This window comes from Dryobates pubescens, chromosome 19 (genome assembly GCF_014839835.1).
Source record: "Dryobates pubescens isolate bDryPub1 chromosome 19, bDryPub1.pri, whole genome shotgun sequence".
Taxonomy (NCBI): domain Eukaryota; kingdom Metazoa; phylum Chordata; class Aves; order Piciformes; family Picidae; genus Dryobates; species Dryobates pubescens.
Genome location: NC_071630.1, coordinates 2121815 through 2149421, shown reverse-complemented (window position 1 = coordinate 2149421; position 27607 = coordinate 2121815). Strand labels below are relative to the sequence as shown.

Below are 27607 nucleotides of genomic sequence, written 5' to 3'. Positions count from 1 at the left end.
CCGGCGCCGCCCGCCCGCCTCCCCGGCCCCTTCCCCCGCCTCCCCGGGGGCCGAGCTGGGGCGGCGTGCCCGCGGGGGGCTTCACGACGTGCTTCCAGTCCTGCTGCGCTTCCCAGGCTGCGTTCGGCCCTGCCCCTGCCCATTGCTGGCGATGGACGGCAGGCCGGGGGCGTCCCCCCGCCGCGGCAGCTGCTGCCTGCGTGGACGTCGGCTGCTGCGCTGCCTCGGGAGGAAGGAGGGCTTTGGGAAGAGCTCGCCTGGCGGAGCCGAACTCCCTCCACCTCTCTTGTGCATCTGCAGGAGTCTGCTGGCAGGGCTCAAAGTGAGCTCAAGAGCTGTCTCTGCGCAGGGAAAGCAGAAGTCTTTCACCGGGGCGGGGGGAGGAGGGGGCTGGGAACTGCACTCGAAGGGCAGACAGTTCGTGGGACTGTGCTCAGAGCTACTTCTGGAAGCAGCAGGGTCCTTGGTTGGTTGGGGTTGGGGTTGGGTTTCTTTGCACCCTTTAGATTCCCCTAGAAAGCAAAAGAAGGAAACAGCATTTCTGGGGATGACTTCCTAAACAGCTTCCCACTCCTTGGCTGCTGCCTGCCCTGAGGCCATTGGGATTGGCTCTCTTCTTCCAGCAGTTTCCTTACCTTCGCTCTTAAGGTGTCTCCTCCTCTGACTGGGTGATGTAATGCACTTTAACTTGCCTGTCCCTTTGACACAACCCTGATGCCTGGGAAAGTTGGAGGTGGCTGGGAAAGTCTCCGTGGCTGGTGGGGGTTTGGAAAGCCTCAGCTCCTGTTCTGACCCTTGCTCCCTTGCAGCTCCTTTTGGTGTCCTCCCCCCCAAGCTCTCTGAAGGGAATGGATGAAGAATGTGAGAGTTGCTGCTGGTGTGCTGGAGTCAGGGGGCTCCTGAGCTCGGGAGGCAGCAAATTCTAGAGGGAAAAGAGTGGGGGGAGGAAGGGTGGAGGGATTCACAGAGGCAAAAGGTTTGTGCCTTCTCTCCCTGGGGAGCTTCGACTGGAGGCTGTGCCAGACGGATCCTGCTGGGTGCTGCTGTCCTGGGGATGCTGCCAGGTGGTTGTGTGCCCACCCTGAGGTGCAGATTGTGCCTCTCTACAGCAGGTTTCAGCCTGGGCTTTGGTGTGGGGCAAAGTGTGAGCAGGGGTGAGCCTGCTGGAGGTAATCCCAGCCTGTAGCAGTGCTGATGCCATCCTCCCACACTTGGCCTGCTGAGCAGGGGCAGGAGCCGTGGCTGCTCCCAGGCTCAGGAGCCGTGGCTGCTCCCAGGCTCTGCCCTGACCCGGTCTGTGGGGTCCTGCCATGGGTCAAAGAGATGCTGGGGAAACTTAAAACATTAAAGTTATTTTTTTAAGTGCTGTTCTGCTGGCTCTTGGTGTCACTCTGCATGTTCCCCAAGCGTGGGGAGCTCCCAGCAGCTCTCCCTCCCAGCAGCTCTCCCTCCCAGCACGACAGTCAGCATTGCACCCCACGGCCATCTCCCAGGAGGTCCCACCCTGGAGACCTCTGCCCTCTGACAGCAGAGACTTGTGGCAGCTGTGGGACTCCCAGCCCTGAAACAGCCTCAGTTTGTCCCAGGGGGGAGGTTTAGGTTGGACATTAGAGGAAAATTCCTCCCTAAAAGGCTTCTCAGACACTGGCACAGGCTGCCCAGGGAGGTGCTTGAATGCCCATCCCTGGAATGGGCTCAAAGAGGCAGAGCTGTGGTGCTGAGGGCCAGGGTTTAGCAGCAGCCTTGGGAGAGGCTTGGTTGGACTGGATGATCTTGAAGGTCTTTTCCAACTGAAGCAGTCCTCTGTGTGGTGCCACCGTGCCACACCACCCTGGGCAAGCAAAACTGGGAGGAGTGTGAGCTCTTGCTGAAGCAAACCCCACCTCCTGCGTTTGGGGGAGGCCCTGGCCAAGCATCTGGGTCCCTGCCTGGTGCCATGGCTGGCCCCAGCACTGCCAGGACACTGCAAGGTGAGCTCTCCCACCTTCCACCCTTCATAGACCCCATACAAGTGTTTGGGTTGGAAAACTCCTCTGGGCTCATGCAGTCCAACATCAACCCAACCCCCCCGTGGCCATCAAGCCCTGGCCCACAGGGCCGTGGCCACGCGTTTCTTGACCACCTCCAGCCATGGGGACGCCACCACCTCCCTTGGGCAGCCTGTGCCAATCCCTGACCACTCTGGCAGCAAAGAAATTTCTCCTCCTCTCCAACCTAAGCCTCCCCCTGGCACAATTCCAGGCCGTTTCCTCTCCGTCACCTGGTACCAGGGAGAAGAGACCAACCCTGCCCTCCCCGCCGCCTCCGACGTGCCAGCCCTTCAGCTGGGTAGTGCTTTCATCCCCGTGCTTGAGTGGAGCCGTCGGTGGGCAGGGAAAGGAGCCCTGTCATTCCCGGGTGTCAGCCCGAGGGCGGCTGGCCCCTGGGCTGCCGTTAGAGCCCACCTGTGACGCCTGGAGGCGCAGGGCGGCCAGGCAGGCGTCTCGGGAGGCCGGCGGAAGAGCCCTCGCTCAGCGGGGCTGTTTGTGCGGAGGGGGTGGAATGCCTTCCTGGATGCTGCAGACCTGCGCCTCACGCCCTGCAGCCGCTGCGGTGGTGGCTCTGGGAGCGGCCTTGCTCAGCGCAGAGGTGACTGTGGCAAGGAAGCAGCAAGGGCTGGAGCTCAGCCAGCAGCGGCGAGCGCTGCCTGCCCTGTCGGGAGCCCATCCCAGGGGTCGCTGAGCGGCAGGGAAGGGACCTCCGGAGATCATCCAGTCCAGGGCAGGGGCACCCAGGGCAGGGCACCCAGGGACACAGCCAGGTGGGCTTGGAAAGGCTCCAGAGGAGGAGACTCCACAACCTCTCTGGGCAGCCTGCTCCAGGCCTCCAGCAGCCTCACACCAAAGGCATTTCTCCTCATGTCGAGGTGGAGCCTCCTGGGGTCCAGCTCGTCCCTTTTGTTCCTTCTTCTGTCACTGGGCACCACCCAAAGGAGCCTGGCACCTTCCTCCTGACACCCACCCCTCAGATACTTACAGGCACTGATCAGATCCCCTCTCAGCCTTCTCCAGACTAAACAGCCCCGGGGCTCTCAGCCTTTCTCCACAGCAGAGATGTTCCAGGCCCTTCATCATCCTCATAGCCTCTGTAGGACTCTCCAGCAGGTCTCTGTCTCTCTTGAACTGGGCAGCCCAGAACTGGCCATAGCATTCCAGGTGTGGTCTCACCAGGGCAGAGTAGACAGAGAGGAGAACCTCCCCAGCCCTGCTGGCCACGCTTCCCTTGCTGCACCCCAGAAGACCGTTGGCCCTCCTGGCCATGAGGGCACATTGCTGTCCCATGGAGAACTGTCTGGCCACGAGGACTCCAAGATCCTCCTCCATGGAGCTGCTCTCCAGCAGGCCTGCCCCTAGACTGTGCTGGTGCCTGCTGTTGCTCCTCAGTGATGAGGGGTGCACCACTGACCCCTGCCAGTCCCTTTCTCTTCTCTGCCCACCTGCAGCTTCTCCCCTTGCCCACCTTGCTCTTCGGTGAAGTGCAGGAAGTTGCCACCTGTGGCCAAAATCACACTCAATTTCAGGCTTCAGAGAAGGGGGTGGGAGAGGGAGAGGGAAAGGGAGAGGAGGAGGTGCTGCTTGGAAAGCAAATCTTGGCACAGAGTATGCCAGCAGGCAGCGAACCAGCTCTGGGAATGCCACCCTGGTCAGGCCTGGTGAATCCAATCTGTTCAGTGGCAGCTGTGGGGCTCACCAGGTAGCACTTCCAACCCTGGCTGCCTTGGGACAAGAGGAAACAGCCTCAGGTTGCAGCAGGGGAGCTTTAGGTTGGATGTTTGAGGAAACCCCTTCCCTGCCAGGGATCTCAACCACTGGAGCAAGCTGCCCAGGCTGAACAGAGCCATAAACCGCGTTGGCACCTGCGTGCTGGGCAGGGGCTGCCCCCTTCGTGGCTTCTGGTGCATAAACTGGGGAGGTGGAGGGGGGGCATCAGATGGGAGCTGCTCTGGGTGAGGCAGGAGCCAGCTCCTCACACACCACATGGGACAGACGGCTGTGAACCCACTGCCTTCGGGGCACCACCAGTGCCACAGGTCTGCCAGGGCTCCTGGAGCAACTGGGCACTGCCAGCAAGGGAAGCTCCCTCCCAGGCCACTGCCAACGCTGCTGCTGGCCCAGCAGGGAGACGCCACCGCTCTTCATGCCTGCCCTTGCCCCCTCCCCTGCCGGCCTTTGGGCTGCCCTGCGTTGGCAGGGCTTGCTTCAGCTGCCTGCTGGGCACAGCCCCAGCGCTGCTGCCAAGGCATCCACGCTGCCTTTCCCTAGGAGGGTAGGAAGGCAAAGCTCCCCCAGCGGCCCACGCTGTGCCCTCCAGGCCACCAGCAGCTTTCAGACCCTTTCTGTGCTCCGTGGGGCTGGCAGGGGGGTGCCACAGGCGGGGTGCCCTCCCCATCCCCACAGAAGCCCTGCAGCAGGAAGCTTGGCGATCAGAGCAGAGGTACCAGGAACGATGCTGTCACAGAAGGCTCCAAGGAGAACCTCTCTTTCCCCGTGGGTGCTTCTCCTGGTGGCGTCTGCTGCGTGGGCCCCTTCCTTCCCTGGGGCCGCAGCCCTCCCGTCCCAGCGCCAGCCTGTGCCAGTGCTGCAGGGCCCGATCCTGCCCCGAGCCCCGCGGCACATTCCTGCCATCTCCCTTCGCGTCTGTCTGTCTGTCTGTCTGGGGCGTTAAACCAGTTCAGGAACTGATGAGCCAAAATCGTTTGGCTGCTCTTGCTTTCGGCCAGGCTGATCAGCAGCTGGCTCCACTCCTCTCTGCTGCTTGGTGTGGTGACAGGGACAGCAGAGGGCTCATCGGCAGAGCTGATGCTGCTACAGCAGCGTCTGCCGCAGCCTCCCACCCCAGCACCGTCCCTCTCCCCCGTGCCACCAGGTCCCAGTGCATCCCTGCCCTGCCATCCTCACCGCAGAGCTGGGGGGGTCAGCCTCGGGACGCCCCTGTCCCTTGCATAGGGTACCGAGCCTCGCCACAGAGCCTGGGAGCCAGCAGCACCCCGGAATGAGGACAGAGGGGTGGTCAGCTCAGACTGGGCTCACTGACGTCCCCAAACCGTGCTGTGGCAGAGCTGGGGACAGCAGCCCCCACGTGCTGGGGAGAGGATGGTGGCAGAGCTACCCTGGTGCACCCAGTAGCTTTGGCACCCTCTTCTGTGCAGGGCAAACCAGGGCTGGCAAAGGCTGAACCCCTCCCTGCCCCGAGCCGGGACCGGCAGCGAGCCCCCAGCATGGCACCCAGGGGAGCTGGACACCCCGAAACCTGTGGGGTGTGGTAGATGCCTCCCAGCTCCTGGGCCCATCACCGTGGTGCCTGCCGTGGCCTCCCTCACCCTCCTTGCCCTCGAGTGCAGGTCGGGGCGTGGGTGGGAAGGGATGGGAAGGAAATACCTTTCCCTGGTTTCACCGGCCCCTGCGGCTGCGGGGACAGGCTGGGACAGCCTGGCGAGCGCTGGGGCCGCTGCTTCCGGCACCGCCGCGGCCCCGGGACGGACACTCCGGCAGGGCTGGGCTGCCACAGACATCCTAGACCCACGCCACCGGCAGGACCGGCTGAGATGGCGCAGCCGGCGGGGATGGCATGGTGGGGGCCCAGCCGCGGTCCCCTCTGCCCCTCCCGGCACCCCACGATAGGGTGGTGGCCATCCCGCCCACCCTGGGCATGCTTGGGGTTTGGGGGTGCCCACCCGCTTGAGGACGTGAGTGAAACGTCCCCCGGCTGACCACGGCGGCTCGCCCAGGTCCGCCTCCGCTCCGGCCTCGCCCCCACGCTCGCCCCAAATCCTCCGTCCCCACCCGGGAGCCGCCCTGCCGGAGGGTGGCGGCGGGCTGAGCTCAGGCAGGGTACCGGGAAACCCCCGGAGAGAGAAGGGTGTCCTGCAGCCAGCACCGGCTCTGGGGGCTCCTGGCAGCCTCTCGGGGCTTTTCCACCCTCCAGCCCTCCCACCCAGCATCCAAAGGGTGGGTTTGATCACCGCCCCGAAGCCTCCCTCCATGGCTCTCCTTTTCGTACCCATCCACTGAGGCAGCCCTGAACGAGGATATGCATCCCCCAAGCCCTGCTGCTCCCAGCAGGGTGCAAAATCAACCCTCTCTCCCCCCCCCCCCCCCCCCCCCCCAGAAAAAAACCCCAAACAACAAAGCCTTTTGCCCCCCGGCTGGCGGCAGGGCGATGCCGGGAGCCGATGGGGTGGTGGAGCCGACGCCGGCTGCCGCGCCGGGTTTGGGATCTGTCTTGATTAAAGGCATTGCTTAACACCCTCCCTCCCCTGCCCCACAGCGCCCCAACCCCAGCGGGGTGGGGGTGGAGGGGGTCCTCATTCCTTGAGCCGCCAACCCCCACCTTAATCGCTGGCTGCAGCCACGACGCCAACGTTTGCCTGCACGTAGCCTGTGCCCCTGCGGTCAAAGGTAGTCACCCCAAAGCACCCCGAGCTGCTTGGGGGGAAGGCTGGCAAAGAAATGCGGGGGGAGAGAGGGGAGGAGAAGGCTCTTTCTTGGGGTCCCTTGTGATTTATTTGTCTGGAATTCTCGGGGCGGGGGGTTCAGGACCACTTGGTCCTGGTTCCCCCACCCCGCCTGCTGTGGTGCCACCCCACTGGACTAATTCCATGGGGGGAATGTAACTAAAGGCGGAAATAAATCTGGGGGGCACCTAGCACCTTGTGGAGAGTAGCACTTGGGGTGGGGTGGCCCTAAGAGGGACCCCAGCAGGGACCCTGGCAGGGGTTCCAGTTCACCTGCGGGGTTCTGAGCAGGGATTGGAGCTCTCTCTGCTTTGGCCACCCGTGGAGCTTTGGGAGACACACGCAGCACCCTGCGCCCCCCGAGCTACCCCACTGGGGTGCACCCATACCCCTCCAATCTCCCCCCCCCCCACCTCAGCAATGCTCTCACACAGCCCATTCCCTCCCGGGCATGCCCACACTCCATTGCCCCCACCCAGGGTGCATTTGGGGCTGCCCAGGCTCCCACTTCCCTGCCCAGAGCATGCCCATGTGCCCCATTCCTTCTCTGGGGGAGCCTAATTCCTCCCCCACTCCCATTCTCCCAGGATTCCACCCTCCAGGTCTGCCCCCATTCCCACCCCATTCCCCACCCCTGGGTGCCCCTTTCACCCCCGTTTCCCATTCATGGCTGTCCCATTTCCCCCAGTCCTTCCCCTAGTCCACATAGCTCCCTGGTCTGCCCCCCCCCAGCCAGCCACGGGTGTTCTGCACCACTCACTCCCCCAGCCCCATCTCCCCCCTTTCCCCACGCCTTCACGTTCTTTACTCCTCCATCACCCACCCGTGGGCACCCCATACTATGCCTGGTCTGCCCCCACTCCCCCCATTGCCCAGCTACGGGTGCCCCTTACTCCTTCCATCACCCACCCACGGGGGTCCCATACCCCCACTTCTCCCTGGGATGCCCCATATGCCACCCATGGGTGCCCCCCACCCCCCACTCCTGCTCGGGGTGTCCCGTAACCCCCATGTCTGCCCCCACTGTTCCCATTCCCCAGCCATGGGTGCCACTCACTCTTCCATCACCTCCCCACGGGTGCCTCATACCCCTCCATCCCCCCCCCCCCGGATCCTCCCTCTCCCCTTATTCCCCACCCACGGGTGTCCCACACCTCTCTGGTGCGCTCCATCACCCTCCCTCCCGCTCTGCCCCCAGTGTTCCTCACCCACCCGTGGATGCCCGCCATGGGTACCCCCCTCAGACACCTGCCCGGGGGCGGACCCTCCGTAGCAGCCCCTCCCCTCCCCGCCTACCCGAGGCCGTGGCGAGTTCCCGGGGGCGGGTCCGGGCGGCTTATGCCCGAGCGCGGCTGGGCAGGTGGCGGCAGAGCGCGGGCAGGGCCGGGCCGGGCCGGGCAGCGGGACCGGACGGGACGGACAGCGGCGGGGGACGGGCAGCGGCGGGCAGCGGGACGGGCAGCGGCGGGGCCATGGCGGCGGCACCGGCCCCAGCCCCACCGGCCCCACCGGCCCCGCGCTCCTTCAGCGCGGCCGAGGTGCGGGCTCGCTGCGCGCAGGGCTCCTGCCTGGTCCGCTGCCGCCGCCGCCTCTACGACCTGAGCAGCTTCGTGCGGCTGCACCCGGGCGGGGAGCAGCTCCTGCGGCGCCGGGCCGGCACCGACGTGAGCGCCGCGCTGGACGGGCCGCCCCACCGGCACTCGGCTAACGCTCGCCGCTGGCTCGAGCAGTACTACGTGGGGGAGATGGAGCCCGGCGACGAGCAGGTACCGCGGGGCTGGCCTCCGGTTTGGGCTGTGCGGGCTCCGCGGGGCTGACCCGGCTTCAGGGCGTCCCGGGTCTGTAGGGCGCCCCAGCTCCGGGGCATAGTCTGTAGGGGGTCCCAGGTCTGTGATGTCTCGGGTCTGGGGTGTACAGAGTCTGTAAGGTGCCTCAGGTCCAGGCTGTGGGGTCTATAAGGTGTCCCAGGTCTGGGATATCTTGGGTACAGGGGGCACAGAGTCCACAGAGTGCCTCAGGTCTGGGGTGTCCAGTCCATAGGGTGTCCCAGCTGCAGGATACCTTGGGTACAGGGTGTACCGTGTCCATAGGGCACCTCAGCTCCGGGGTGTCCTGAGCCCTGGATGTATATTTATGTCCTGGCTCTGTGGGACCTGGGGTATTCCGAGTCTCCAGGGCACCCCAGGTCCAGGCTGTGCAAGATCAGAGCTGTCTGGGGAGCACCTCAGGTATGGGGTGCACAGGGTCAGGGCTGTACAAGGTCTGGGCTGTGCAGAGTCTGAGGCATACAGGATCAATAGGGCACACTGGGTCTGGACTCTGCAGCCTTAAGGGGTCTATAGGGCCCTGTGCAGGGTCCAGGCCGTATCAGGCACACAGAGGCTGTACAGGGGGTTACAGGGCATGGAGTCTTTGGGGTGTAGCATGTAGGGTGTGTGGAGCTCCCAGGTCTTCATCTAAGTTGTATGGGGGGTGGTGTGTGTTGGGCCTGAGCTGCACAGGGCTCTGGGAGTCCAGGCTGTGGAGGACCTGGGGTGTATGGAGCATGAGGGATGTGGAGGGCAGGGAGTGTTTGAGGCTCTCAGTGTCCTATATGAATGGTGCCCAAGGTGTAGAGGGTGTTGCATGGGGCAGGTCTGTGGGACTGTTAGCATCTGTGGGGCTGGGGTCTATAGGAGCTGAGGAACAGAGGCTAAACAGGGCCAGGCTCCTGAGATGGACCATGTGTGAGCCTGGTATCTATGGAGTCTCATCCCATGGGAGTAGCCCACCCTGGCTGTGCCAGGGCTGATGGGTGACTCTGGGGTGCCAGCACAGCACGGAGGTGGTGTCTCCAGGCAGGTTTGGGAGAGACAGGGGCATGCAGCTTGGCTGGTTTCAGCTGGACCGTGCAGCACGGGGGGTGTGGTGGGGCAGGCCACCCTTCCTCAGCATGCCACCCTTGTTGGCACCACCAGTGCTCAGCCACAGAGCAGGGTGCTGGGCACTGGAGCTTGCTGGTGATGAGTGGTTGCTGCTGGTGAGAATCGCCCAGCCACCTCCCGAGCTGTCCGGGCGTGGGACAAGGATGGCTGTGACTCAGCGCTGTCCCCACACCGGCCCCGTGCCCAGCCGGAAGGGAGAGTGCCCAGAGAAGCGATGCCGCCGCTACCAGGTGAACTTCCAGGAGGCGGCTTGGCACCGGGCGCTGCCACTCTGGTCACCGGGCCCTCGGCGGCACACTGCGTGCCCTAGCGGCAGGGCCAGCCCAGCCCTCTCAGCCGGCCCGGTGGCCACTTTTTGGCTCCGGTCACGCCGGCGAGGTCGGTGACCCGCCGGTCCCTCCGCGCTGCTTGTTTGCTCTCTCTGCTTCTCCTCCCCGCGGTGCCGCCTCGGCCGTGCCACAGACGGGGCTTTGTTCGGCCCTTTCCCGGCTCCCGGCGGGGATGGCACCTCCTCTGTTGGGACACTCGTTGCCACCGCCTCCTCGCAGGCGTGACGAGCTCGACGGGTTGGGGCGAAGGAAGGTACCGGCCAAACGGGTTCTGAGGCGGCAGCCCGCGCCGAGGGGGATTGCCACCGTCCCAGCGCAAACAGACGGAGCGATAACGCGGGGCGCGGGCACAGCAGACGCTGCCTGGCACTAGGTTAAACCCCGCCGGGCTGCCATGCAGGGGAGCAGGCGCAGCAAAGCTGCCCGCTGAGGCTTGGCCACTGCTGCAGCCAGCGTGCTCCCCGTGTGTGAGCTGCTCTGCCGGGCTTCCCAACCCCTCAAGTCCCCGTTGTGAGGTCAGTGGGGGAGACGATGCCCTCGGGTGGCACTCAAAAGCAGCCACAGCAAGAACCTGAGTGGGTGAGCCCCAAGCAGCAAGCAGCTACTTGAAGGAGGTCTTGCACAGCCCTGGTCAAGCTCTGGACCCCGCCTCAGCTTTGCTGGGTGGTCCCAGGGCTGCAGCATCCCCACTCTGAGGGGACACAAGAGCCTGTGGTCCTTTGGGCACCCAGCATCCCCCCTCTGAGGGGACACAAGAGCCTGTGGTCCTTTGGGCACCCAGCATCCCCCCTCTGAGGGGACACAAGAGCCTGTGGTCCTTTGGGCACCCAGCATCCCCCCTCTGAGGGGACACAAGAGCCTGTGGTCCTTTGGGCACCCAGCATCCCCACTCTGAGGGGACACAAGAGCCTGTGGTCCTTTGGGCACCCAGCATCCCCCCTCTGAGGGGACACAAGAGCCTGTGGTCCTTTGGGCACCCAGCATCCCCCCTCTGAGGGGACACAAGAGCCTGTGGTCCTTTGGGCACCCAGCATCCCCCCTCTGAGGGGACACAAGAGCCTGTGGTCCTTTGGGCACCCAGCATCCCCCCTCTGAGGGGACACAAGAGCCTGTGGTCCTTTGGGCACCCAGCATCCCCCCTCTGAGGGGACACAAGAGCCTGTGGTCCTTTGGGCACCCAGCATCCCCCTTCTGAGGGGACACAAGAGCCTGTGGTCCTTTGGGCACCCAGCATCCCCCTTCTGAGGGGACACAAGAGCCTGTGGTCCTGTGGGCACCCAGCATCCCCCCTCTGAGGGGACACAAGAGCCTGTGGTCCTTTGGGCACCCAGCATCCCCCTTCTGAGGGGACACAAGAGCCTGTGGTCCTTTGGGCACCCAGCATCCCCCCTCTGAGGGGACACAAGAGCCTGTGGTCCTTTGGGCACCCAGCATCCCCCCTCTGAGGGGACACAAGAGCCTGTGGTCCTGTGGGCACCCAGCATCCCCCCTGCTCCTCAGAGGAGCCATTGTGTGGTCCTGGTGTAGCTTTGCCAGCGCCTCTCCTTGCCCAGCAGTGGTTCCAGGGTTGATCCATCCCCACTCCAAGGGCTGCAGGAGCCCATGGTCCTGTGGGCACCCAGTTATCCTCCTTGCTCATCCCCAGGACTCTGAGGGGTTTGGAAGAGGGGGAAATCGTGTCAGTGCAGGGAAGGCAAAAGGAGAGATGCTGATGCCCTTCTCCATGCCCTTCTGCAGCTTTCAGGAGCTCAGCTCCATCCGTCACGCGTGGGTCCCCCTTCTGCGTCCCCCAGCCTCACCTGGCCACGGCCAAAGGAGCCCCCAGACTTTGTGTCTGTGCAGAGAGAAGGTGCAGGGGAGATGAAAGGGAGCAGGGATAATCACCCAAACGAGAGAGTGGATTTTCACAGCCTTGCTGGAGGGGAGCTGGATCATCTAATTACCCTCCAGTTGAAGCAACCAGGGCCTTTCATCACAGCCCGGCTGGGGTGCCTGACGTGGCCGTGACTCACGGTAAATCCCTCGTCCCTTTCCAGGTTGGTGTCCTCCCTTCCCTCTCACCCTCAGCCCTGCCTGTTGGGCTCGCCCGGGCTCCCCTTCCCCAGCCTCTTGCGTGTCCTGCGGAGGAGGAGTGACGAGAGGTGGCTCAGCTTTACGATCCCCGCTAGGACCAGCCCCATGCAAGCTCCTCCAAGCAGTGCTGCTGCACCCAGAGTTTAATGGGGCTGAGCCACAGCCTCCTGGGCTCTGCCAGGGGACCACGATGCTGCTGGGGTGGTGATGCTGGGCCAGTGCCATCGTGGGTGGGGGATGTCACTTGGGCTCCCCGTGCTTCGTGGGGGTGTCCTCGTGCTGTGCTGCCGAGCCTGCGCTGCCCACGCAGCTTGTACCCAGTGGATGTGGCTTGCCCCAGGTGTGCTCCCAGCCCAGAGGCAGTTGTCTCCTGGGTTGATCCCCAGCAGAGTGGGCAGCAGGAGGTTCTGCCCCTCTGCTAAGACCACCTGTAATGCTGGGGCCAGCTCTGGAATCCTCAGCACAAACAGGGACCTGTTGGAGCAGGGCCAGAGGAGGCCACAGAGATGATGCAAAGAGTGGAACACCTCTCCCATAAGGCCAGGCTGAGAGAGTTGGGGCTGTTCAGCCTGGAGAAGAGAAGGCTCCAGGGAGGCCTTTCAGCCTTTCAGCACTTCAAGGGACCTCTAAGGAAGCTGGGGACGGACCTTTGAACAGGGCCTGTTGTGACAGGACAAAGGGTGATGGTCTGAACTGAGAAAGGAAGATTGAGAGTGGAGACAGGAAGAAATGTTTGACACTGAAGGTGCTGAGACCCTGGCCCAGGTTGACCAAAGGGGTGGGAGATGCCCCCTCCCTGGAACCATTCCAAGTCAGGTTACGTGGGGCTGTGAGCAACCTGCTCTGGTTGGGGATGTCCCTGCTGACTGCAGGGGGGGGTTGGACTGGATGACCTTTAAAGGTCCCTTTCAACCCAAACCATCCCGTGATTCTATGACAGGACCAAGTGGAGCAGCGCAGGAGCTGGCTGGAGGCACTGGAGGCTGCAGCAGGGCTCCTGCAGGGTTTGACTCACTGGGTGAACAGGCACGGGTGGAAAAACTGGGTCCAGGCTGCTGCTGCAGCAGCCATCCACAGGCAGCATCACCTTACCCGGGGCCAGGGGAGCTCTCCAGCCTCTCCTCCTGCCCACATGCCAGGCATCCCACACCCTACTGTCCCTCCTGCCCTTAGCTGCTCCCATCACAGCTGGGTTTTGGGTTCAACACCCTGAGCCCTGCCGCTGCGGGGCAGCCCCCGTGGCCGCGCAGCCGGCTCGGGTCCGGTGCGGAGCTCCCCGCGTCCCTGCCTGGCGCAGGCAGGGCGAGCGGGGTGCTGGGAGGCAGGTGCTGGGTTAGCAGGGCACAGCGCCGTGCCATGCCCTGGTCACTTGACCCCGCTGGCTCCCGGCAGGAGGGCCGGCACCGCTGCCGCTCGGCGGGGCGGTGGCTGGGGGAAGGCAGAGTTTCGTGGGCGTCGGCTTTCCCCTTCCTTACATCAGGGCCGCTTGCACAGCCTCCCCGGCAGGACCTGTTTGCCAGGGGACAGCTGGGATGCACCTGTGTCACCCACGGGTGGCAGGCGGAGCCCGGCACTTGCAAACACCCCGTCGGCCTCCTTCCAACGCGCTTTGGACGGGCAGAGACGACCCTTCCCCAGCGCTGCCCCAGGTGCTGGTGGGGCTCAGCTTCCGTGTGGCAGCCTCAGGCCGGCGGCAGGCAGGAGCTTGCCAGCACCCTGGGGAGCAAGTTGGGGCACGCAGGCATGGCCTGCACCCTTGGTTGCGCCACGACTACCGGTCTTTACGATGCCAGCCCCAGGGCAAGTAAGAGGAGAGCCTTCCTCCTGCTCCCCAGCAAAGGAAGAGGAGGAAGAGGAAGAGGTGGTGGTGACGTGGAAGGGGCTGGGTGGGAGCCGCCGTGGCACGTAGGGCGATGGCATCTCGCCGGTGGCACCTGCTCTCCTCAGCTTGGGTGCTGCTGGTGAGGGGAGGTCCGGGTCCCACCGTCCCCCTCCCTGAGCTGGCCGCGAGGTGCCGAGCGGGGGAGCTGGAGGGGGGTGTGGGCACTGCGGGAAGGGAAGGAGAAGTGCCCAGGGCGTTGCGTTCAGCTGGGCTTTCTTAAGCATCCTTCCTGCCTCTGGTGAGGCTGCGGTGCAGGCGTGGAGCTGGCCGACATGGGCTCCTCTCTCAGGGCGCGGAGAAGCCATTTCTCTCCCTTTTAAACCCACATTTCTCTTCCAAAGGACCCCCGGGGAGAAGGCAGACCATAAGCTGACCATCCCTGGCTGGGCTTTCAAAGCATCCCCCTGGGATTTTGGGATGTCTGGTCGAAGGACGGAGGGCACAAAGCCAAAACTAGTAGTGGGGACCCTCAGAGAGGGAGGTGTGGTGGGACCCTCAGAGAGGGAGGTGTGGTGGCCCACTGCAGTGAAACTGATGCCTGCCCAAGTCCAGCCTGGCTGGAAATACCTCCTGCCCTTCTCTGCTGGCTCCCCTGGGGCAAGGGGCTGCCTGAGGGTGGGGCTGTGCAGCTCCTGTACCAGTGGGACGGGGCGTGAAATCCGGCTAGCCCAGGAAAGGGATTGGGAGTCTGGCTGGGAAGGAAGGTCTGTGGCCAGCAAACAGCACCAGGACTCTGCCTTGGCATCACCAGCGTGGCACTCTGGCAAGGTGATGCTGCTCCCCCTGCATCCCAGCTCCCCCTGCATCCCAGCTCCCCCTGCATCCCAGCTCCCCCTGCATCCCAGCTCCCCCTGCATCCCAGCTCCCCCTGCCCAGGCCAGGGGTTGGAGTTATTCCCAAAAGGGATGCAATGCCCTTGAGGGACGATGGGCACCACTTCTCTCTTGGAGCAGCAGGCAGAGCATCCCTTTCAGAGCAGTGCTTGTGCCAGGGCTGCCAGGAGAAAACCCTTCCTTGCTGCAAGTGGCACAGTTGGAACCGCCAGCGGGCATCACCGTGCCAGGGCCATGCCGTACCCTGCTGCCAGGTTAATGGGTAACTCAAGGTGACAAAGTGGGAGAAAAGGCATGTTTGGCATGTCCTGCCCAGGGAGCTGGCAGGCTGCCAGGGCCCATGGGCAGCTTGGTGCTTGCATGGGCACGCGGCGGCCTCGCCGAGCCCCCAGCCGGTGGCACTGCCAGTGCCGGAGCTGGCAGGGCTGAGGGCAGGAGGCTGGTGCTGGCAGCCAGTGACATGGTTGCTTCCAAGCATCAGCCAAGGCAGGTTTCTCCTGTTTCCCAGCCAGCCCTGGCAGCAGGATGGCAGCCTGGGCTCTCCTCTGGCCAGCCCCTGGGCCTTGCCATGCCCTCTCTAGCCAAAACCTGCCCTCCACCCCACGGTGCAGGGCACATACTGAAGGTACCCGGCCCAGTGGCACCATGCAAAGAGCACTTGGTCCTTCTTCCCTGGAGCCAGCTCCCTTCCTCTGCATGTTTTCCTGTGTGCCCAGAGCCAGGGTGGTGGCCATGCCACACTCCCTGGCTCTTGCTAGCCCAGCACCTTCTGGGCCTGAGACAGCAAACTGGGCTTGAGAGCTGTGGGGTGGGGAGGAGGGAGCCAGCCCGGTGCCAGGCATTGGGAGCACTAACCCAGTGATGCCCCTCACTTTGCTGGCTCATTCTGCTGCTTGCCAGGCTGCCAGCCTGCAGTGGGGTGAGCTGTGCTGCAGCTCTGCCCTTTTGCAGAGGGAGAGGCTGCCCAAGGGCCTGCAGCACCAAAGCTGGTGCCCTCCCAGCAGTGCGGCGGGAGGGTGCTCCACAAACCAGGCTTGGGTGAGGGTTGGTGGTTTTGTAGCATCACAGAACTGTGGAAGCTGGAAGAGACCTTCAGGATGATCAAGTCCCAACCACTCCCCCAGAGCTCACAGTGCCACCACTGCTGCTGAGCCACCACCACCACACCACCTCCCTCAGCACCACATCCAGGCAGCTTTGAATCGCACCTCCAGGGATGGAGACTCTACCACCTCCCAGGGCAGCCTGGGCCAGGGCCTGAGAACCCTCTCTGGGAAGAAATCTCTCCTAATACCCAACCCAAACCTCCCCTGGCACAACTGGAGGCTGTGTCCTCTTGCCCTGGCACTTGTTGCATGTGAGGAGAGACCAACCCCCAGCTGGCTCCCACCTCCTTTCAGGGAGCTGTAGAGGGCAATGAAGCCTCTCCTCAGCCTCCTCTCCTCCAGACTAAGCCACCCCAGCTCCCTGGGGTGTCCCTCGTGGGACGTGGCGTTCCAGGCCCTCCAGCAGCTTGGTTGCCCTTCTGTTTTTGCTTCCAGGAGGCCCCGAGCATGCGATGCTGGGAGCGGGGCTGGAAGGGCAGCGCAGCTCGCTGGCAGCTGCGTCCCTCAGGAACCTGCTCTGCAGGAACTCAGCCACTGAAATGCAGCAGATTTCCGCCCCCCGTATTTATTTAGCAGGCAGGCGTGAGCTTGCTCTGCCCCTGCCCCTGGGTGGCCCTGCCATCGCTGTCCCCAACAAACATCTGCCCACAGGTGCCCTCACCCTGGGGCTTTGCCTTCTCTTCTCAGAGCGACCCTGAGCCGGCAGAGGAGGAGGAGGAGAAGGAGGAGGGCGCTGCAGCCCCGCCCCCAAGGCAGATGGATCCCCGCTGTAAGAAGGTGGATGAGGAGAAGGTAAGAGCTCCAGCACGGTGTTTGGCTGGGCAACCTGGAGCTGGTTAGCCTGGAGAAGGGTAGCCCCAGAGGGGATCTGATCAGTCCTCAGCAAGAGCTGAAGGGTAGGGGCTGAAAGGATGGGGGCCAGGCTCTTCTCAGTGGTGCCCAGGGACAGGACAAGGGACACCAAAGCGTGAGCTGGAACCCAAGAGGTTCCACCTGAGCAGGAGGAAAAGCTTCTTTGGTGTGAGGGTGCTGGAGGCCTGGAGCAGGCTGCCCAGAGAGGTTGTGGAGTCTCCAGCTCTGGAGAGATTTCCAAACCATTGTGCTCCTGGGCAAGCTGCTGTGGGTGCCCTGCTTGAGCAGGGGGTCTGGACCGGGTGATCTGCAGAGGTCCCTGCTGGGATTCTGTTTGCTGGAGTGCCCCTGGGGCACCTCCTTCCCGCGGAGGTGCTGCCTTTCAGTGGACCCCCAGGATGCTGGGCAGGAGGCCAGGAGGGAGCTGAGCTGCTGCAGCCTCTCCTGCCCCTTCTCCCAGTGCGGAAGGCATCGTCTGTGCTTTATTGCCCAGGTGTGGCCAGGCTGGGAGGCTCCCTGCAGCAGCAGTGTGGGTGGAGATGGCTTTCTCTGGCAGCACTGTGCCCTTCCAGTGGGAAGTGCTGCCAAGCCACACCTTGCTTGCTGTATTTTCTTTCTTCCCCCCCTACCCCTGCTCCCTTATTTATTTTGTTCATTTTTTCCTCTTGACTGAGCACTGGCAATGAGCACTAAGGGATCCCCTGGCCAGAGCAGGGGGATCCCCATGCATGCAGGGTGCTCCCTGCCCTGCCAGCTCTTCTCCCAGCACATCACAGGAGTGGGAGTTTGTCCCTTTGGGTGTCCCTGCCTTCCTTGGCACCATCTGGCTGCCGTGCCTGGCACGGCCCTGGCTTGGGGAGTGTGCTTTTATCTCAAGATCATAGGATCATGAAACAGTTTGGGTTGGAAAGGACCTTGAAAGGTCACTTAGTCCAACCCCCCTGCAGTCAGAAGGGACATCTGCAAATAGAGCAGGTTGTTTGCAGCCCCAAATGACCTGACCTGGAATGATTCCAGGGCTGGGGCATCCCCCACCTCCCTGGGCAGCCTCTCAGCCACCCCTCGATTTCACTGCTGGCCACCTTTGAGAGTGTATCTCCCATCACAAAGTGACCTTCTTGCTCAAACATCTCCTCTACCCACCCAGTGGAGAGGCTCTCCCACACATCTGCTGCAAGCCAGGCTTGTTTCCCCTCCTGGGTGATCACATCCATCCCTGCCTGTCACAGAGCCCCAGAAATGCCTGTGGCCACCTGACTGCAGCTGATGGAGAGCTGCCAGGCCCAGACCTCAACTGGGCAAGCAAGGTTTCTGTCCCAGGGCAGAGGTGGGACTGAGAAACCACCTTATCTGGCCAGACCAGGAGAAGATGCATTTGGGAATGCTGAGCAGCAGCAGAAGCAGTGCTGCTGGTTGGGTCTGTCCTCATCCCATGCATCCCATCCCCACGGGCCCCTGCTTGCTCTTGCAGCCATCTGAGTCAGACCAGACCAGGGACTGGTGTTTGTGATCCCATCCTGCACCCCTGCTCCCCATCCTTTTCTGTTCTGCTCCTCACTGCCCCACACATCCTCTCCAGAGGGAGAAAAGCCCTTGGCATGAGCAGTGCCAGAGGGATGGGCTCCCTGTCCTGCCAGTGAGCAGGGAGTGCTGCTGTTCGCTATCTAATCTTGGCAGCTCCCACTGGGGAAAGAGCCTTTGTTATCAGGGCCTGATGCTGAGCCAGGTCTGGCTACAGCCACCTTCACCTTGAACTTGCCACCAGGTACCCAGTGGCACAGGATGAGCTCAGCCTCATGTTTGTGGGTGGGTGAGGCTGATATGTGCCCAGCTTTACTCATCTGCCTTGCCCAGGTGCTTGCAGGGAGCTCGGCGTTGCCTGGCGTCAGAAGCGGCTGACCATGGGGCACGGGAAGGGGTTTGCAGCCCCAAATCCTGCAGCTGTGGCACAGCTTTGTTCCTGGTACCAGGGTGGTGTGTGGGAGTTCCAACGGGGGTACAAGTACTCTCTGCTCCCTCAGGACCTGGTACCAGGGTGGTGTGTGGGTCCCAAGGGGGTACAAGTGCTCTCTGCTCCCTCAGGACCTGGTACCAGGGTGGTGTGTGGGTCCCAAGGGGGTACAAGTGCTCTCTACTCCCTCAGGACCTGGTACCAGGGTGGTATATGAGTTCCAGGAGGGTACCAGTGCTTTCTGCTCCCTCAGGATGTGGTACCAGGGTGGTGGGGGCGGTTCCAAGGGGACACAAGTACTCTGCTCCCTCAGGGTGTGGTGGACTTGGTACCATGGTTGTGAGTGAGTCCCAGGGTGAGGGCACAACCACTCTGCTCCCTCAGGACCTGGTGGACCTGACACCATGGTTGTGAGTGAGTCCCAGGGTGAGGGCACAACCACTCTGCTCCCTCAGGACCTGGTGGACCGGACACCATGGTTGTGAGTGAGTCCCAGGGTGAGGGCACAACCACTCTTGCTCCCTCATGACCTGGTGGACCTGACACCATGGTTGTGAGTGAGTCCCAGGGTGAGGGCACAACTACTCTCTAGCTCCCTCAGGACCTAGTGGACCTGACACTATGGTTGTGAGTGAGTCCCAGAGGTGAGGGCACAACCACTCTCTGCTCCCTCAGGACCTGGTGGACCGGACACCATGGTTGTGAGTGAGTCCCAGGGTGAGGGCACAACCACTCTTAGCTCCCTCAGGACCTGGTGGACCTGACACTGTGGTTGTGAGTGAGTCCCAGGGTGAGGGCACAACCACTCTGCTCCCTCTCGACCTGGTGGACCTGACACCATGGTTGTGAGTGAGTCCCAGGGTGAGGGCACAACCACTCTCTGCTCCCTCAGGACCTGGTGGACCTGACACCATGGTTGTGAGTGAGTCCCAGGGTGAGGGCACAACCACTCTGCTCCCTCAGGACCTGGTGGACCTGACACCATGGTTGTGAGTGAGTCCCAGGGTGAGGGCACAACCACTCTCTGCTCCCTCAGGACCTGGTGGACCTGACACCGTGGTTGTGAGTGAGTCCCAGGGTGAGGGCACAACCACTCTCTGCTCCCTCATGACCTGGTGGACCGGACACCATGGTTGTGAGTGAGTCCCAGGGTGAGGGCACAACCACTCTCTGCTCCCTCATGACCTGATGGACCTGACACCATGGTTGTGAGTGAGTCCCAGGGCGAGGGCACAACCACTCTGCTCCCTCATGACCTGGTGGACCTGACACCATGGTTGTGAGTGAGTCCCAGGGTGAGGGCACAACCACTCTCTGCTCCCTCATGACCTGGTGGACCGGACACCATGGTTGTGAGTGAGTCCCAGAGTGAGGGCACAACCACTCTTTGCTCCCTCAGGACCTGGTGGACCTGACACCATGGTTGTGAGTGAGTCCCAGGGTGAGGGCACAACCACTCTCTGCTCCCTCAGGACCTGGTGGACCTGACACCATGGTTGTGAGTGAGTCCCAGGGTGAGGGCACAACCACTCTCTGCTCCCTCAGGACCTGGTGGACCTGACACCATGGGTTGTGAGTGAGTCCCAGGGTGAGGGCACAACCACTCTTGCTCCCTCTCGACCTGGTGGACCTGACACCATGGGTTGTGAGAGAGTCCCAGGGTGAGGGCACAACCACTCTTGCTCCCTCAGGACCTGGTGGACCTGACACCATGGGTTGTGAGTGAGTCCCAGGGCGAGGGCACAACCACTCTCTGCTCCCTCAGGACCTGGTGGACCTGACACCATGGTTGTGAGTGAGTCCCAGGGTGAGGGCACAACCACTCTGCTCCCTCAGGACCTGGTGGACCTGACACCATGGTTGTGAGTGAGTCCCAGGGTGAGGGCACAACCACTCTTAGCTCCCTCAGGACCTGGTGGACCTGACACTGTGGTTGTGAGTGAGTCCCAGGGCGAGGGCACAACCACTCTGCTCCCTCAGGACCTGGTGGACCTGACACCATGGTTGTGAGTGAGTCCCAGGGCGAGGGCACAACCACTCTTTGCTCCCTCAGGACCTGGTGGACCTGACACCATGGTTGTGAGTGAGTCCCAGGGCGAGGGCACAACCACTCTCTGCTCCCTCAGGACCTGGTGGACTGGCAGAAGCCTTTGCTGTGGCAGGTGGGCTACCTGGGGGAGAAGTACGACGAGTGGGTGCACCAGCCCGTGGACCGGCCCATCCGCCTCTTCCACTCGGACATCCTCGAGTCCCTCTCCAAGACGGCATGGTGAGCTCCCGGGGGGCAGCACCCAGCCCTGGCCGGTGCCTCACCGGGGAGGGGAGGGTGCCTCACCGCCGCTGATGCCTGCTCTCCCCCCCAGGTACGTGGTGTTCATAGTGTGGGCTCCCGTGGTGCTCTATCTCAGCTGGGTCAGCTACACCTCCCTCGCCCAGGGCAACACCAGGCTCTTCTCCTCCTTCACCACAGGTACCGACAGCAGCAAAGCTTTTGGGCTCCAGGCCTGGGGTTGCCGGGAGACCCCTACACCCCTCCCCCATCCCTCCTTCCGTGCACGCTCGCCACACGCCAGAGCGCTGTCCCCGCAGCCACCAGCATGTCCCCTGCACGGAGCCTGCAGCTGCTTCAAAGTCTGAGCTCACCACCTCCATCCCCTCCCCCTGGCCCGCCTCCATCCCCTCCTCTCACGCAGGTGATTCTCTGCCCCCGGGAGGGATCGCTGGAGGCACGGAGCACACTGGCAGCTCCCTTCCCTCCATCCCCAAATCCAAGCCCCGCTGGCACTCGGGTGCCTGCCTCCCCCCACCCCCCGCTGCCACCCACCGCTGGCCAGGGCTGCATGCCGGCGTGGCCAGCAAACAAACCCGGCTCTCAGCAGCGCCAGCCTCGCACAGAGCAGGGCTTGTTTGCCCCAAGCCCTGCCCTTGAATCTCCCACTGTCTGCTCCCCCGGGAATAACAAGCGTGCCCAGGGCACCCTGGCTTCTTTGTTGTGCTTTTCTTTCTGTCTTTCTTTTATTTATTTTGTTTGCTGGGCTCCCTATTATTTTTGTGCAAGGTGCCACCCAGTGCCAGCTACGCCTGCACCCGCTGCACCCACCCCCACCCCCCTTCCGCTCCTTGTGGCATTCAGCACCTTGCTGCCGCAGGGCTTATTTCATTCTCATTTGATTTGTATTTTCCCCCCCTTTAAAACCGAGCAGGTTTGAGGGGGTGGGATGTGAATTCCTCCAGCGAGGGTGCAGGGGATGTGAATTCTTCTAGTGAGGACGGAGGGCTGGCAGCCGGCCCCGAAAGGAAGAGGTGGCTGAAAAATGCTCTGCGGGGGGGGGGAAAGCTCCCAACAAGTCTCTCCTTCCTCCCCACCCTCCCACCCCCCCCCCCCGACCCCAAATAAAGCAGACTCAGTGCCAGCAGCACTGTTGAACGTGCTGCCCGTGCAGATAAGGTCCCTCCTGCCTCCTTCTGCGGGGTGAGGTAGCTTTGTGAGCGCAGTGCACATCCGAGCCCCCTTCGGCATCTGGGATGCAAGAGACACACCCCACCCCCACCGCCACCCCCTTGCTAGCTCCTTGTGGCAGCTGCGTCCATAAAGAGGAATGAGAATCCAAGGGAAATGCGGGTTGGAGTGGTGCTGGGAAGGTAGCTCCCTGGGGAAGCTCTGGGCAGGAGTTGGAGGGAGGGAAGGAAGGGGGGGGGGGGGGGGGGGGAAGGAGAGAGGAGGGAGGGAAGGAGGAAGAGAGGGAGAGCCACGCTTCAGCCGGCTGCCGATGGAGCAGAGCCCCTGCACGCTTCCAGCCCCGCTGACGGCTGCGCGTCTCCTTGTGCAGAGTACTCCATCCCCGTCCACAAATACTACTTCCCCTTCATCTTCCTCCTGGGGATGTTCCTGTGGTCCCTGCTCGAGTACCTCATCCATCGCTTTGTCTTCCACATGAAGCCACCCGCTAGCAACTACTATCTCATCACGCTGCATTTCTTGCTGCACGGGCAGCACCACAAGGTGAGTCGCAGCTGCTGCTGCTGCCGCCTCCGCCGGCGCCCGCCGGGGCCGTGGGAATCGGTGGCCTCGGCTCAGGCGGGGCTTGTTTGTGCCTGTTCGACGTGAGTCCTGGCATCTTTGCCCCAAGCAGGGCACTTACCCAATCCTGGTGAGGGCTGCAAGACGGGCTCGGAGTTAAATCTGCGAGCTGCGGTAGGGCGAGAGGGGAAGACCGGAGCGGGGGGGAAAGAAGAAAAAGCCGTGGGGCTCCCTCTAGCTTCGCTGGAGGCATCGTCCGTGCGGAGAGAGCGAGCCAGGCTGCGGGGGGTGATGAGGAGGTTGAGAGCAGCCCTGCAGAAAAGGGCTTGGGGGTGCTGGTGGGTGAGAAGCTGGACAGGAGCCAGCGATGGGCACCTGCAGCCTCGGAGGCCGCTTCAGTCCTGGGCTGCACCAAAAGCAGCGTGCCCAGCAGGACGAGGGAAGGCATTCTGCCACTCTGCTGTACTGAGACCTCACCTGCAGTGTTCTATCCATCTGTGGAGCCTTTAACACAGGAAGGGCATGGAGCTGCTGAAGTGGGTCCCGAGGAGGCCACTAAGATGATCAGAGGGCTGAAGCCCCTCTGCTGTGGGGCTGTTCAGCTTGGAGAAGGCTCCAGGGAGACCTTAGAGCTGCATTTCAGTACCTGCAGGGGACCTACAGGAAGGCTGGGGGGAGGGGCTCTTCAGAAGGGCTTATGGGGATAAGTTGAGGGGCAATGGTTTGAAACCAGAGCAGGGCAGAGCTGGGTTGTACATCAGGAAGAAGCTCTTCACAATGAAGGTGGTGAGACACTGGAACAGGTTCCCGGAGATGTGTTCAGGGCCCCATCCCTGGAGACATAAAGGCTCAGCCTTGCTGTGTCCCTGAGCAACCTGCTCTAGCTGGAGGTGTCCTCGCTGACTGCAAGGGGTTTGGACAAGTTGCCCTTGGAGGGTCCCTTCCAACCCTATGTAGTCTGTGTATCTGCAAGGTCAGGGACCAAAGCCACCAGCTGCCCTGCCACCTTGGCATGGGCAAGACGCCGACCCCACTGCCGGGAGCCTCTCTAGGGGAGGACTGGCTTTGGCTGTGGCCGTTCCCTACACTCGGTGGGGGCATGCTGGGGACGTGAGGTGAGCCGGCAGGCAGCTGTCCCACACCCCCTGCTCTGCTTGCAGCCTCCCATCCCTCAGCTCCCGCCGGGTGCCTCTCTGGAGAGCACTGACTTTGGCGGTAGCTGTTCCCGCACGGGAAACGCTCGGTGGGGACGCGAGGGGAGCCGGCAGGCAGCTGTCCCACACCCCCTGCTCTGCTTGCAGTCTCCCTTCGACAGCTCCCGCCTGGTGTTCCCTCCCGTGCCAGCCTCGCTGGTGATCGGCTTCTTCTACGGCGTCCTGCAGCTGCTGCTGCCCGAGGTGCTGGGGCTCTCGGTGTTCGTCGGAGGGCTCTGCGGCTACGTCGTCTACGACATGATGCACTATTACCTCCACTACGGCTCCCCCAAGAAAGGCACCTACCTGTATGGCCTGAAGGCTTACCACGTCAAGCACCACTTTGAACACCAGAAATCAGGTACCCCTCCCCCGCTCCCCCCGCCCCCCTCCCCCCGCCTCCCTCCCCCCGCCTCCCCCGGGGCCTGCCAGGGTGGGAGGAGGGCTGTCCGAACGCACTCCGTGCCTGCAGCTGTTTCGTTTACACTTCGTAGAAGCATAGAATTGTTAAGGTTGGAAGGGACCTCAAGGCTCAGCCAGTTCCAACCCCCCCTGCCATGGGCAGGGACACCTCACACCACAGCAGGTTGCTCACAGCCACCTCCAGCCTGGCTGCAAACACCTCCAGGCATGAGGCTTCCACCACCTCCCTGGGTGACCTGTGCCAGTCTCTCACCACCCTCACAGGGAAGGACTTCTTCCTAACATCCAATCTGAATCTACCCACTTCTGGTTTTGCTCCAAGCCCTATCATTACCTGATACTCTAAAAAGTCCCTCCCCAGCTTTCTTGTAGCCCTCTTCAGATACTGGAAGGCCACAAGAAGGTCTCTTCAGAGCATTCTCTTCTGCAGACTGAACAGCCGCAACTCCCTCATTCTGTCATCATAGGAGACCAGCTCTGGCCCTCTGCTCATCCTCGTGGCCCTTCTCTGGACACCTTCCAGCACCTCCAGATCCTTCCTAGAATAGAATAGAATAGAATAGAATAGAATAGAATAGACCAGGTTGGAAGAGACCTTTGAGATCATCAAGTCCAACCTGTCACCCAACACTATCTGATCAACTAAACCATGGCACCCCATGCAGTCTCTTCCTGAACACCTCCAGTGATGGTGACTCCACCACCTCCCTGGGGTCCCTTCCAACCCAAACCCTTCTGTGAGTCTCTGCATATTTGGGCTATGTCACTGGGGGAAGCAGCATAGGAGATACTGCAGCCCTGTCAGGCACATTTCTTGGCCCCAGGTTGAAGATGGGGAGCTGGCACAGTGCGGGGGTGAAGGCAGCAGCCTGCCTCACCAACGGGCACCAGGCTCACAGGATGTTAGGGATTGGAAGGGACCTCTGGAGGTCATCCAATGCAACACCCCCCAACACCACCACCACCCTTAATATCTTCATTGATGATCTGGATGAGGGGATCAAGTCAGTCATCAGCAGATTTGCAGCTGACAGCAAGCTGGGAGCAGATGTTGGTCAGTTAGAGGGCAGAAGGGCTCTGCAGAGGGACCTTGCCAGGCTGGGCAGATGGGCAGAGGCCAACAGGATGGCATTCAACAAGTCCAAGTGCCAGGGGCTGCACTTTGGCCACAGCAACCCCAGGCAGAACTACAGGCTGGGGGCAGAGTGGCTGAGAGCTGCCAAACAGAGAGGGACCTGGGGGTGCTGATTGACAGCTGCCTAAACATGAGCCAGCAGTGTGCCCAGGGGGCCAAGAAGGCCAAGGGCATCCTGGCCTGCATCAGGAAGAGTGTGGCCAGCAGGAGCAGGGAGCTCATCCTGCCCTGTGCTCAGCACTGCTGAGGCCACACCTTGAGTCCTGTGTCCAGTTCTGGGCCCCTCAGTTTAGGAAGGACATTGAGAGACTTGAAGGTGTCCAGAGAAGGGCAACAAGGCTGGGGAGAGGCCTTGAGCACAGCCCTGTGAGGAGAGGCTGAGGGAGCTGGGGTTGCTTAGCCTGGAGAAGAGGAGGCTCAGGGGAGACCTCATTGCCCTCTACAACTACCTGAAAGGTGGTTGTAGGCAGGAAGGGGTTGGCCTCTTCTCCCAGGCAAGCAGCACCAGAACAAGAGGACACAGTCTCAAGCTGCTCCAGGGGAGGTTTAGGCTGGAGGGGAGGAGAAAGTTCTTCCCAGAGAGAGTCATTCACCATAGGAATGTGCTGCCCAGGGAGGTGGTGGAGTCCCCATCCCTGGAGGTGTTCAAGAGGGGATTGGATGTGGCACTTGGTGCCATGGTCTAGTCCTGAGGTCTGTGGTGCCAGGTTGGACTGGATGATCTTTGAGGTCTCTTCCAACCTTAGTGATACTGTGAGACTGTGATAGAATCTAGCACAGGTTGCACAGGAATGCATCCAGATGGGGCTGGAAAGTCTTCAGAGTAGGAGGCTCCACAGCCTGTCAGGTTGAAAGCTGGTGGGTAAGAATTAAGGGATGTGGGAAGGGAGGTGAAACTGTTGTGGGTGTCTACTACAGATCACAACCTCTCTGGGGAGCCAGTTCCAGTGCTCTGTGACCCTCACAGTAAAGAAGTCCCTGCTCGTGTTGAGAGCAAGGACACCCAGGGATGCCAGGGTGGAGGTGGAGCCCCTGCAGTGCCAGGATGAGGATGCCCACCCCCAGGGCAGAGTCTCCTCCTGCTGGAAGGTGTTGGCAGGCACAGGGTGAGGCCTCAGGCTCTGCTGGGTCCACCCTACACCTTCCCCAGCCTGCTGCTTGCTCAACCTGCCCTTTGCCCGGTTTCCTAGGAGAAAACACCCCATCCAGATAAGCTATCACCCGTGGGGCTGGGAGGCATGGCCCAGCCAGCTCCTTCTGCTCCCCCCTGCTCTTCCTCATCCTCACCTTGCCTTCCCCCCCCCCCAAAACATCGCCGCTCCTGCCTCCCCGGTTAACATCCAGCAAGCTGTGCCCTGTCCCTGGTGGCACGCCGGGGGTGGTGGTGCTGAGGGCTGAGCCCTCTCTCCCTTACCCACAGGCTTTGGCATCAGCACCCGCTTCTGGGATCACCCTTTCGGGACGCTCATCCCCGAGGAGACCTTCGAGAAGGAGGACTGATGGCCGCGGGGTGGCACCCGGCTGCCGGCTCCACCCCTCGCAGGCTGGGGCTGGCACAGCGGCGGCCCCTCCCCGGAGCATCCCCCGTGGTGTGCCACGGTCCAGCTGGGGCACCCGCAAGGGGGCAAGGACGTGGGGAAAAGGGGGGGAAAAGAGGCCGTGGGGCTCCTGCCCCTTCCTGGCCGCCCTCCCGCTCCAGGCCATGGAGGCGCGGGCATGTCTGCTGCCCGGCAAATGAAGTGCCTTGATGCCACCCTTCCTCCTTTGCCCTGGCACCTTGCTGGAGCAACCCCCGAGCCCCTGGCCCTCCTGGGGGGGGGGGGGGGGGGGGGGGGGGGGGGGGGGGGGGGGGGGGGGGGGCACCTTTGTCCCGGCACCTTGCTGGAGCCACCCCAGAGCCCCTGACCTTCCCGGGGTGGGGGGGCATCCAGCAGGCTGCAGTTAACCTCATCACCTAACCTGTGTGCCAAGGAGCTTCCATATCCTGGGATTCTTCTCCTGGCCTGATCCCAGCACAGGATTTTCCTGGCCTGCAGCCCTTGGGGTGGGGGATCCTGCAGGTCTGGATTTTTTTTGGGGGGGGTTTGCCTTTTTCTAACCAGTATCTCTCTGCCAGATGTATCAGGTTCATGGTTTTTGCAGACACTGGCTACTTGAAACTCAGCCTCCAATGAACACAATTGCTACAAGAAGCCTTTTTGTGCTTTTGATTTTGGTTTGGTTCTTGGTTTTTCCTGATTCTGTGATTTTCCCTTTTTTCCTTTTTTCCCTTCTCCCTCCCCTTCTTCTTCTCCCCCCTCCCCTTCTTCTTCTCTCCCCTCCCCTTCTTCTTCTCCCCCCTCCCCTTCTTCTTCTCCCCCCTCCCCTTCTTCTTCTCCCCCCTCCCCTTCTT

The 27607-nt window shown here is 62.4% G+C and overlaps 1 protein-coding gene across 1 annotated transcript; it reads left to right on the top strand.

Annotated features, from left to right (window-relative positions):
- The first annotated feature begins 151 nt into the window (after positions 1–151).
- On the top strand, positions 152–26854 carry FA2H (fatty acid 2-hydroxylase). The gene is made up of 11 exons (XM_054170284.1): positions 152–322; positions 2460–2628; positions 4586–4674; positions 5381–5610; positions 7692–8259; positions 16328–16432; positions 20570–20712; positions 20807–20913; positions 22274–22446; positions 23766–24018; positions 26636–26854. The coding sequence occupies exons 1-11, from the start codon at positions 152–154 to the stop codon at positions 26713–26715; spliced, it is 2088 nt and encodes a 695-aa protein (XP_054026259.1). The 3' UTR covers positions 26716–26854.
- The last annotated feature ends 753 nt before the right edge of the window (positions 26855–27607 follow it).